Genomic DNA, 11465 nt, shown 5'->3' on the forward strand with positions numbered 1-11465 from the left:
TGAGTTTAGAAGTGGGCGTGCTGCAGGAGGTGTAGGGTGGTGTGGTCCGTGTTGATGGTAGACCGAGCACTTTTCAGGTGTGGAGTAAAGTGCTGGAGCTTCAGGATGATGAAGAGTAGCTCCTTGCCAATTGTTCCATAGTTCCTTGTAACAGTAGTCGCTGACAGGTGCATTCTCCTCGCCTCGTTGCTGCATCACGACACCACCAACGCCGGTACCACTGGCGTCGACATGGAGGATGAAGGGCTTATCTGACGAGGTGAGAGTGGAATTAGAATATGGCAAAGGAGCACTATTATGGTCCTGAAAATGGTTGGGAATATCAGTATGGATTTTTGAATTAGAAAGCGCCGACTCCTTGTCAGTGCTTTCGGGAGGAGAAGCAGGGAAGGTCTCACTGTGGATGTATGGTTCTGTAAAAGTAGAGTAGTTTAACATGACAGTGGGAGGAGTACCATTATATAGCTTCAGGAGGTTGACTTGGCACAGCTGGATCTTCCGCCGCCTATCTGGAGTCTCTAGAACGTAGTTATGGTTGTTTCTGCACTCCTTGATGCGGTAGGGTCCTGAAAACCTGTTTTGTAGAGGAGAACCTGGGATAGGGAAGTAAGATAGCACGAAGTCTCCCGGACTTATTTTCTTACTTTGCTGGTCTGGTCGTAATGAGTCTTCATCCTCTCCTGTGCTTTCAATAGATTATCATGGGCAAAACTGTGGACTCTCTCTAGAATGTGTTGAAGGTTTTGAAGAAACTGGGGCACATTCTGATGCTCACTGAAGGTGGCATCTCGTAGAGAGTCTTTGAAATCCTTGAGGGGAGTATGGCACTTACGGCCGTAGAGCATCTCATAAGGAGATACTCCTAGGGACTCATTGGGAAGACTTCTATAAATGTGCATTATCAGATCTATTTGCTTATCCCAATCCTTAGAGGTTTCACTACAAAACTTTTTCAGGAGTGCTTTTATAGTCTGATGACTACGCTCAAGAGAACCCTGTGAAGCAGGATGATAGGGGCTGGACAATACCTGTGTGATGTTGAACTCCTCCAGTGTCCTTTTGAAGAGATCACTGGTGAAGTTGGTACCACAGACGCTCTGAATCTCCCTGGGAAATCCATACTGGGTGAAGATCTTCAATAAGTGCTTCACAACCGTAGCAGTCGTAATGTTCTTCACTGGAACTGCTATGGAAAATCTGGTGGTAGGACACAGGATGGTTAAGATATAGGCGTTACCTGAACTGGTCCGAGGTAAAGGACCAACACAGTCTATAAGAAGTCTGTGGAAAGGTTCCGCAGGCACCTGTATGGGAATCAGTGGCGCTCTGGGAATAGAGATGTTCGGTTTACCTGCCATCTGACATGTATGACACTGTTTTATGTACTGTTTGACGCTATTTACCATACCTGGCCAGTGGTAGTCTTGACGAATTCCATGGTAAGTCTTGTTGAATCCGTAGTGGGAGAGTGCTCCGTGGGCCAGGTGTAGAATAGTGGGCCGCAGGCTGGCAGGAATCACAAGTTGTTCGATGTTGGCCCAATCGTCCTCCTCCTTCAGTTTACTGGGTCTATATCTGCGGTAGAGCAAGTCGTTCTCTAGGAAGAACCCAGGAATACTGTCGGGTTGAGTCTCAGCCTGGAAAAATAATGGTGTTAAGGTAAGATCTTCCCTCTGTAACTTACAGAACTCCAACTTGGTCAGATTCGGGGGTAGTTTCTGAGGGTCTTGAGGGACAGCGGTAGCAGTAGAGTCAGCTGGCTGTGGTCGTGCGGCTTGTGCACGGGTGGTCACTAGAACCGGAGGAGAAACTTCATCACTCTCTTGAACCTTTGCTGGAACATACTCGAATATAGGGTTATCTGGCACAGAGGTACACACCTGGGGTTTGTCCATGACGATCAGGTTGGTCGGTTGCAGGTCTTCTGCCAAGTCGTTGCCTAGGAGAAGTTGCACTCCAGGCATGGGAAAAGGCTTTTTCCTGACGGCGACTTGGACTTCTCCGTTCACGAAGGGACAATCCAGGTGGACTCTGGCGAGAGGATAAGGAGTGGTAGCAGTGAGGTCAGTGATGAAGAGAGTTTCTCCGGTGTAGGCGATGTTGGGCACAGCCGACTTCAAGATGATCGATTGAAGAGCCGCTGTGTCCCTCAAGATCTTCAATTTGAAACGTCCCTCCGGATTTGAACCGTTGGCAGAGACAGTTCCAGTATACAGGTGGTTACTGAAAAGAGAAAGATCATTAACATGAACACCAACATTCATCACAGGCTTACCGGACTTAGGAGGAGTTGGTTTGGGTTTTTACGTGTCAGTGGTTCCTTTGTATTGAGACTTACCACACTTATCTATGGTATGTCCATAGAGTCTACAATATTTGCAGTACAATTGCGAGCCAGCTTGATCGGTACTCACTTTCTCGTAACTGTACCACGACTTCTTACTGGAGGATGGTTCTGGTGTCAGCCAGTGGATGAGGCTGTAAGTGTCAGCCGACTTAGCACACTTCAGGTAGTCGGTTTCTTCTTTATCTGCTAAATATAGACGGACAGGAGGCGGCACACACGCCTCAAGAATTCTTCAACTAGCATCAGGTTGACGAGTTCTGTAAAAGTAGAGACATGTGCTGCTTCCAGCCATTTCATAAAATATCTCCGTTTTGTGTTAGCAAACTCGAGAAAGGTAGTGGTACTTGCCTTCAGGTGGTCACGGAATTTCCTTCGATAACTTTCGGTGGAGAGAAGGTAGGCGTCCAACACTGCTTGTTTCAGAGTCTGGTAGTCATTCTCAGACGCCAAAGTTCTGAGTGTGACTGCACCTCTACCTGTAAGATATACTCTGAGAAGTGTGGCCCATTGGTCGACAGGCCAACTGAGTTGATTAGCAAGGGTTTCAAAGGTGGTAAAAAACACGTCAACTTCTGCTTCTACAAATGATGGCATTAACTTACTTGCATGTGATATATTAAAACTGATGGGAAGATTGGCAGTAGCTTGCTGGCGTTGAGCGAGGTGTGAAGTTTCCAACGCGAATTCTCGTTGACGACACTCTATAGCCAGAGTTGCTTGTTGCTTGTCATGTTCGTGTTGCATCTCCAACTCGCGTCGTTTTGTTTCAAGCTGTACTCGTTCCCGCTCACGGAGTATTGCAACATCACGTTCCTGGAGGGCGATGTCACGTTCGTGTTCTTCTTTCTTCAAGGTAGCTTCACGTTCCTTGAGGGCGATTTCTCGTTCTTGTTCTTCCCTTCGTATGGCAGCTGCTTCTCTTTGCTGCTCGAGGGCTTCCCTTTGCTGCTCACGTTCAATCTTGTCCAGCTCTAATTTGAGTTTCATCGTTGCCAAATCAGTTTTATCTGCAATATAGTAAGTTTCATGAGTTTCAGAGTCTATTTTACCTTGCTCTAAGAAGTGATCCAGTAACAGGTTGTGTATGTCATTTTTGTTGGCTTGGTAGGGAACTTCTAGTTGATACTCATGTGCAAGAGTGTGTAATTCAGTCCTCTTGGCACGACTTAAAGTCCCTATTTCACCTGCTGGATCTGCACGGAAAGCTTGGAGACGAAACATTGTGAAATTAGCAAATAAATGCACAACGAATATACTGTTGTGATATAGTGAATGTCAGAAACAGGACAACGTGTCAACTGGTACCTATCCTGTGGAATCTTTAACAATTAAAGTTAAGTACAAGATGTTAAATGATTAATTTAAATCAAGGTCGCAGGAAATCTTGTACCCGGTACTCATGTAAGAGGATAAGGGCAAGAAAATCCTACTAAACAAGTGAAACTGAGTTTCTAAAACAAATGAAACAGTTAATTGCCTCAAAAGTAAAATTGGTAGTCCAAGGATGTAGGCATACCTTGCCGAGTCTCTATAGGACATAAGCAAGTTTTCCCACTGAAATTAATATGATACTTACAGAATTAGCGAACTTTTGTGCTCTGAAAAAGAAAGCTAATTCCCTCCCAATATGTATGTATCATCATCTCTGACTGACGTGTAGGGGTGCGAGGTGTCAACTGGTGACGAGAACTGCTGCTGAGGTCCCAATTCAGCAACTAAAGTTCGTGCTAGAGGAACTATGGCCCTCTTTATCCTCCTATTGTCAGATTGCAGAAGATTAGGTGCACTTGACCCGGGGGCAGACCACAGTACCAGGGTACCAATATGATGATCTGTCGAAAATATGAGAAATATCCAAGGGACAAAAGATGGTAAACACGAAGGGAGAGATGACTAATTAAGAGTATGACTGAGGCCTACAGTCACCACGTAATCCAAAGTTGTCTCACCTTAACCATATGCTACTCTCGGAATGCACAATACACACAGCACCATATAAAAATGAAATTCAATATGAAAAATAGTAAAAGCTACGTTACCAAAGCCAAATACGCTTACCATAAATTACTACTTGGCACCAGTACCTGAGTGAAGCTCCTAGAGCAGGCCCCCACTTTATGTGACGGTAACGCGTTGGTGTTCGGCTGTTTCAAAAGCTAGGGGTATGGCCTCGTCACATAAAGAAAAAAAAAGAAAAAAGCTGGAACTTTCGTCTGTGGTAAGGTAATGGGAAGACACACAAAACAGAAGTAAATTTAACAATGAAATTTTAATTACGTTAGAAAAGCAAGACATGAATAAAATTGGGCATAAAAACTGTAACAGATAAATCAATCAAACAAAATAATAAGAATAATCACTGGCAAATGAAAAGTTACGTTAAGACAAGTGAATAATAGCAAAGTAAATATAGCAAAGGAAATAATGATGCAGGAATATTGGCTTCAAGCTGCCACCTCCCTTAGTACAAGTAAGCCAAGGCTTAGTCTACCAATGAGACGTGTCAACTTGTGTGGAGCACGATATATTCTGTCTTCCCTAGGTCGCGGTGGCCCAGACATCAGCTCGTGTGGCGGGTGGTGGGGCAGGTGCGACGGGCACCAGCCAATCAGCGACAGGCAGGTGATGGACAAGTAGTTTGCCGGTTCACGGTGGCGGAGGCGAGCAGGTGTGCCGGTGTTGGATACGTTTTGCACTCTGGGCAAAACTTGTTGTTGTACTTATGGATATATCTTCTATATTAGTTGTTACTGGGACGTAGTTTGGAGGGAAGAGCAGGCTCAATCTCTCTTGAAAGAGATTATCGTCACAAAATATATATATATATATATATATATATATATATATATATATATATATATATATATATATATATATATATAAAATATATATATATATATATATATATATATATATATATATATATATATAATTCAGAACCTAGAACAGAAACCACAACACCCCCAATAAAATTATATTACAAATCAACCATGCACAGTGAACATATAAAAGAGGAAAGAATAATGAAAGAAATAATCCGTAAAGGAGTAAAAAGCACTACTCCTAACCAAAACATAAACCTGATAATATTCTACAAAACCAAGAAGACTTCCGAACTCCTTATCAAAAACAGCCCGAAGCCGACGGAGAACCCTCTACAGCAGTCAAGCGTTGTATACATGTACACTTGCCCCCACGAAGGATGTAACCTTCAATGTAAGTACATAGGTATGACGTCGACCAAGCTGACGAGGCGTTTGACATGCCATCTTCAATCTGGTGCCCCTAGAAATCACATGAGACAAGCCCATGACATTACTCTAACAAGAGAAATGTTGAACAAGAATACTTGCATAATAGACAAAACCCAAGATTCAAGAAGATTACAAATTCTTGAGGCAATTCACATAAGAATAGAGCGACCTACCATGAACACCCAAATCACGGAACTATTTACTCTACCCACCATGAGAGTAAGGACAAGACAAGAACATATCGATGCCAACACAGAAGACAATGTCCAACATAACAGGCCAATTACACTGGATTAATCTTTGTGTTTAGATAGGCGATGCCTCGTATGGGCCAATAAGCCTTCTGCAGCCCCTATGTTTATCCCTTATGTATCCCCCCATGTTTTTCACCTTCATTGTATTATCACCTGACCTAATGCGGGTATAAAATCAACTAGTATTGTAAGATCTGTTCACTTGAGAATGAACCATGGAGGTTCGAAACGTCGTGCAAATTATACAAATAAGTGTAATACACTCTATAGTAAATCACTTCTTTTCTTCACCTTAAAAGTACGAAAATGAGTTTTCTTAGCCCTGATGCTAAGAAAATAGTTAGAGGGATAGAAGCCCTAAACCAGAAAATAATAAATACAGAATATGCGGTCATATTCAATGAAACATGTTTGAAAGAAAACCTGCTGCCAGTATACACCAATATATATATATATATATATATATATATATATATATATATATATATATATATATATATATATATATATATATATAACTGAAAACTCACACCCCAAGAAGTGACTCGAACCCATACTGCCAGGAGCAACGCAACTGGTATGTACAGGGACGCCTTAATCCGCTTGACCATCACGACCGGACATAAGGAAGTGATAGCCGAAGCTATTTGAACCACTTCCCTGCCGGCACTCGGATGGTAATCTTGGGCATAGCATTTTATCAAATCACCTCATTCTTTGGGGCACACGTGAGGAACACAAATGCAAAGAAGCCTGAATGGTCCCCAGGACTATATACAACTGAAAACTCACACCCCAGAAGTGACTCGAACCCATACTGCCAGGAGCAACGCAACTGGTATGTACAGGGACGTCTTAATCCGCTTGACCAACACGACCGGACATAAGGAAGTGATAGCCGAAGCTATTTGAACCACTTCCCCGCCGGCACTCGGATGGTAATCTTGGGCATAGCATTTTATCAAATCACCTCATTCTTTGGGGCACACGTGAGAAACACAAATGCAAAGAAGCCTGAATGGTCCCCAGGACTATTCCTGGACAGGACTTGTTCTTTTTGTTCAAGTACCAGTCCAGTTAGATTTGGAGTAGCAGGTGCAAGACCTGGAGTAGGTGGAAAATGTGCAGTGGCAGAGGGTGGGATTGTGGGGGGTGTGGGGTCAGATGGCTGGGACAAGTTCCTCACACTTGCGGCTGAGTGGCCGCCTCAATCATCACTTGTCAAAGTACGTAATCTACGGATTCTAGCCAGCTCGCACCTTCTACGGGCAGCTAGCATGCTTTCATAGTTTTCCTCATCTTCGTTTTGTACGTCATTTTGCAGTAAAAATAGCACAAATTGTGAGAGCGCGTCCACGATAGATCCACCAGCTGAGGGACACAAAGAGTGACTGACCGTTAGCCAGCAAGCCCACCCCTCTCTCACACGAGACTGTTGCCAATGAGTGAGTTTATATTCGTTTTATGCATAACACGTGCAGGCGATGAGTCACAATAACGTGGCTGAAGTATGTTGACCAGACCACACACTAGAAGTTGAAGGGACGACGACGTTTCGGTCCGTCCTGGACCATTCTCAAGTCGATTGTGATGAGGAGGTAGGGACAGGCAATAAATAGGCAAGAGAGAGCTGAGGAGAAAAGTAAGGTGTAGGGGATAGTAGTAATAATGATAACTGCAGAAGGCCTATTGGCCCATACGAGGCAGTCCCTTCAACTTCTAGTGTGTGGTCTGGTCAACATGCATAACACGTTATTTTCCATGCTATTACGAAATATTAGACTTCTACAACGTAAGACACAATACCCCACGGCGCACCCAGGCCGCGAGAACCGGATTGGGGAAACTTGCAGCGGGAAATTTGACTCTAATTACGTTATTTTTCAAGATAACATAAAACGGTTTGCACCACAGTGTTGCCAGAACGTTGTAGTATTTTTCAGAATTTTTCGTAAATTTTCGAAATTTTTCGGATTTTAACGTAGATGACACCTTATTCATTATTTATAAGATTTGTTTTGCGTATTTTTCCCTTTCACTTTACCACAGGAGACAACCGCCAAGCAGTCAAAATTTTGTTTCTCTTTTTTTTAATGTGATTGGCATTTGCACCAGCCATAGAGAAGACTACCTTAACTCCTACATTTCTCGTCACATTAATGGGGCCCCGTCCGGGATTTGTCTTCACAATAAGGTTTGTCTTGGAAGAACTACTCGGGTACTAATACTAGACCAATCATTTCAATTTGTGGTAAGTGTACTTGGCTTTGTTACACGTTGCTTTTTCAATAATTTCATAACTTTCAATTTATTTTATGGTGCTGTGTATTATGTGCTTTCCGAGTGTAACATTTTATGAGTGTTGGATGACTGGGGATTACGTGGTGTCTGGTGGCCACAGTCACTCTCTTAATTGGTTATTCATCCCTCGGTGTTATTACTCGTGTATTCCACCTTATTCTGGTCCCAAGAATATTTCTCATTTACGGCAGATCACCCCTTTGGTACCCTCGTACTTTGGTTTGTCCTCGGGACATGTACCCTATCTTCTAATCCGACCGAAGGAGGATGTAGAGGGCCATAGTTCGTCTCGCACAGACTACGCTGTTGAGTTGGGACCCCAACAGCAGTTCTCATCACCAGTTGACACTCGCACCCCTACGTGTCGGTCAGAGTTGATGATACACAGATAGGGAATTGGTATTCTTTTCCAGAGCACAAAGAACGCTAATTCTGTAAGTGTCATCTAGTTAAGTAGAAAACCCTCTGCTTCTGTCCTATAGAGACCCGGCAAGGTATCCCTACGTTTTTGGACTACCTCTCACTTTTGAAACTATTAAAGTTTCATTTATTTAAGTTGGATTTTTTTTGCCCTTATTCTCGTATATAGAGTGCCAGGTACAAGATTTCCCTGCATTTTCATTATTTAATCACTTAACATCTAATATTAACGTTAATTGTTTTGACATTAACGATTGAATTCACACAGGATAGTCACCAGTTGCCACGTCATCCTGTTACTGACACTTATAATACCACAGGTATATTCTCTGTACATATGTTTCATCTCTCAAAATGTTTCGTCTCTCAGCATTTCGTAGTGATCCAGCAAATGAAGTAGGAAAATTAATTAGTGCCAAAAAGACAAAATTACAAACTCTAGCACATGAGTACCACCTAGATGTTCCCCATGGAGCCACCAAAAGTGACTTGCATAACCTTATTCTTGACCACCTCCTAGATAATGGAAGTATAGACCCTGATTCTCACGAAAACTATTCCATTACAAACCGTCATACTATAGCAGCTATGAAGTTAAAGTTAGAACAAACGAAAGAACAACGACACCTTGCCACCCTAGAGCGTGAACGTCAGAAAGAAGCTCTACAATTCAAGGAAAGCGAAGCTTCCTTTGAGCGTGAACGCCAGAAAGAAGCTCTACAATTTAAGGAACGCGAAGCTGCCCTTGAGCGTGAACGTCAGAAAGAAGCTCTACAATTGAAGGAAAGCGAGGCTACCCTAGAGCGAGAACGCCAGAAAGAACAAGCTGCCAGGCATAAAGAAGAACTAGAGTACGAGTACGACCTTGCGAAGAAAAAGGCCGAATTTCAACTAGTAGCCGCACAAAACAAGCTGACATCATTGTAGAACAGAAAAGAAAGGAAGTGGAATTGGAAAGGACACGCCAACCACAAACAATCAGTCCTCCAGTAAGCTTCAGCATCTCCCAGGCAAGTAAGTTAATGCCACCATTCGTTGAGACAGAGATAAATGTGTTTTTTACTACTTTTGAGGCCCTAGCTAAAAAACTTAGCTGGCCTGAAGATCAGTGGTCTATACTTCTCAGAGTACATCTCGCAGGTAGAGCTGCAGTTACTCTCAGTACCTTAGCGTCTGAGAATAACTACAAGATCATAAAGCAAGTCGTTCTAGATGCCTACCTTCTCTCCATCGAAAGCTACAGACGAAAATTCCGTGATTATCTAAAGGCAAGTGACACCACCTAATTAGAATTTGCCAATACTAAGAAAAGGTATTTCATGAAATGGCTGGAAGCAGCCCATGTTTCTTCATTTTCAGACCTCGTCAACCTCATTCTAGTCGAGGAATTCTTTCGACATGTCGCTGCTTTCATCCGTCTTCACTTAGTAGACAAAGAGGAGACCGACCTCATCAGATGTGCGAAGACGGCTGACACCTACAGTCTTATACACAGGTTAACAGCTGACACATCTTCCAGTAAGAAGTCTTGGTCTAATTTTGACAAAGTGAGTACCAATCAAGCGAACTCTCAATTATATTGTAGGTATTGCAAGCTCTATGCACATACTATAGATAAATGTGGAAAAGCCCAATACAAAGGCTATAGTGAAACTCCTAAACCCAAACCGACTCCTCCTAAGTCCGGTAAGCCTGTGTTGAATATTTGTGTTCCTGTTAATGATCTTTCTCTCTTATGCAAACACCTGTACCCTGGAACTGTCTCTGCCAACAGTACAAATTCGGAGGGATGTTTCAAAGTGAAGATCTTGAGGGACACAGCAGCTCTTTAGTCTATAACTTTGAAATCGGCCGTACCTAACATCACCTACACCGGGGAGATGGTCCTTATCACTGACCTTACTGCTACCACTCCGTATCCACTCGCCAGAGTCCACCTGGATTGTCCTTTCGTACAAAGTAAAGTCCAAGTCGCCATCCGGGAAAAGCCTTTTCCCATGTCAGGGGTACAACTTCTCCAGGGCAACGACTTGGCGAAGATCTACAACCTTCAAACTTGATCATCATGGACAAACCCCAGGTATGTGACTCTGTCATGGAAAACCCCATCCTTGTGGGACCTTTGGCGCTTGGCTTTTATAGTAAAGAGGGAAACTAATAAAAAGTGATAATTAGAAATTCCAACAAGAACCAGTGTCTATGGCAAATATTAGGAAGTATAATCACTTAAATAATTAATAAGCTGTATAGATAATTTACTTGAATCAAAGCCTCAAACACCTACATTGATGGGTTATTGCTAGAACTTCATATATGTGTAGGAACTAGTGTGGTTCATGCACCAGTTCATTGTGTAATAACCTAATCTTATGACCAATTAAAGAAATGAATAGAAAATTTATCACCAGTAAATATATAGATCATTAACATCAGAAATTAATCATACTAATAAACACGTATTATCTCCAGTGTACACAGTATTCCATTAAATGATAAAATAAAATAATGAGAATTTGAAGAATTAAGGGAATACGAAAAGTCTTAGCTTGAAGACGATTTCAAAGACATCAGTTACGAATCATCCTCGGGATCTCCGGAATTCCTCATAGAACAAAGGGAGATGAATAACACGGGTAAGGTAACAGCTCGAGGATTCCTCACACGCGAGCTGTAATTTAAGGGATATTACGTAGCAATGCACTAGGCCAATAAAATATCTATATTCATGGAAATGGAAAATAAATTAGTTAGAATACTAACATGGGTTTTGTTGAGGTTGCTCAATGTAACGACAAGCTACCCCGACATATACAATCTCTAATGATGCATCAAAAGGGAGTTATATATACTTAGCTAAGGGGTACAGATTAAGTTGAGGCTTGCCGAAAC

General features: G+C 42.5%; 1 protein-coding gene across 1 annotated transcript in view; it reads left to right on the top strand.

The window, feature by feature from the left end:
- The window catches only part of LOC138354718 (J domain-containing protein DDB_G0295729-like), a 33811-nt gene extending 24308 nt beyond the window's left edge, over nt 1–9503 (top strand). The window contains exons 3-4 of the mRNA XM_069309170.1: nt 8327–8523; nt 8897–9503. Of these exons, the coding sequence (XP_069165271.1) occupies nt 8327–8523; nt 8897–9503 (804 nt within the window). The remainder of the gene's footprint in view (nt 1–8326; nt 8524–8896) is intronic.
- The last annotated feature ends 1962 nt before the right edge of the window (nt 9504–11465 follow it).

Source organism: Procambarus clarkii, chromosome 6 (assembly GCF_040958095.1).
Source record: "Procambarus clarkii isolate CNS0578487 chromosome 6, FALCON_Pclarkii_2.0, whole genome shotgun sequence".
NCBI lineage: Eukaryota > Metazoa > Arthropoda > Malacostraca > Decapoda > Cambaridae > Procambarus > Procambarus clarkii.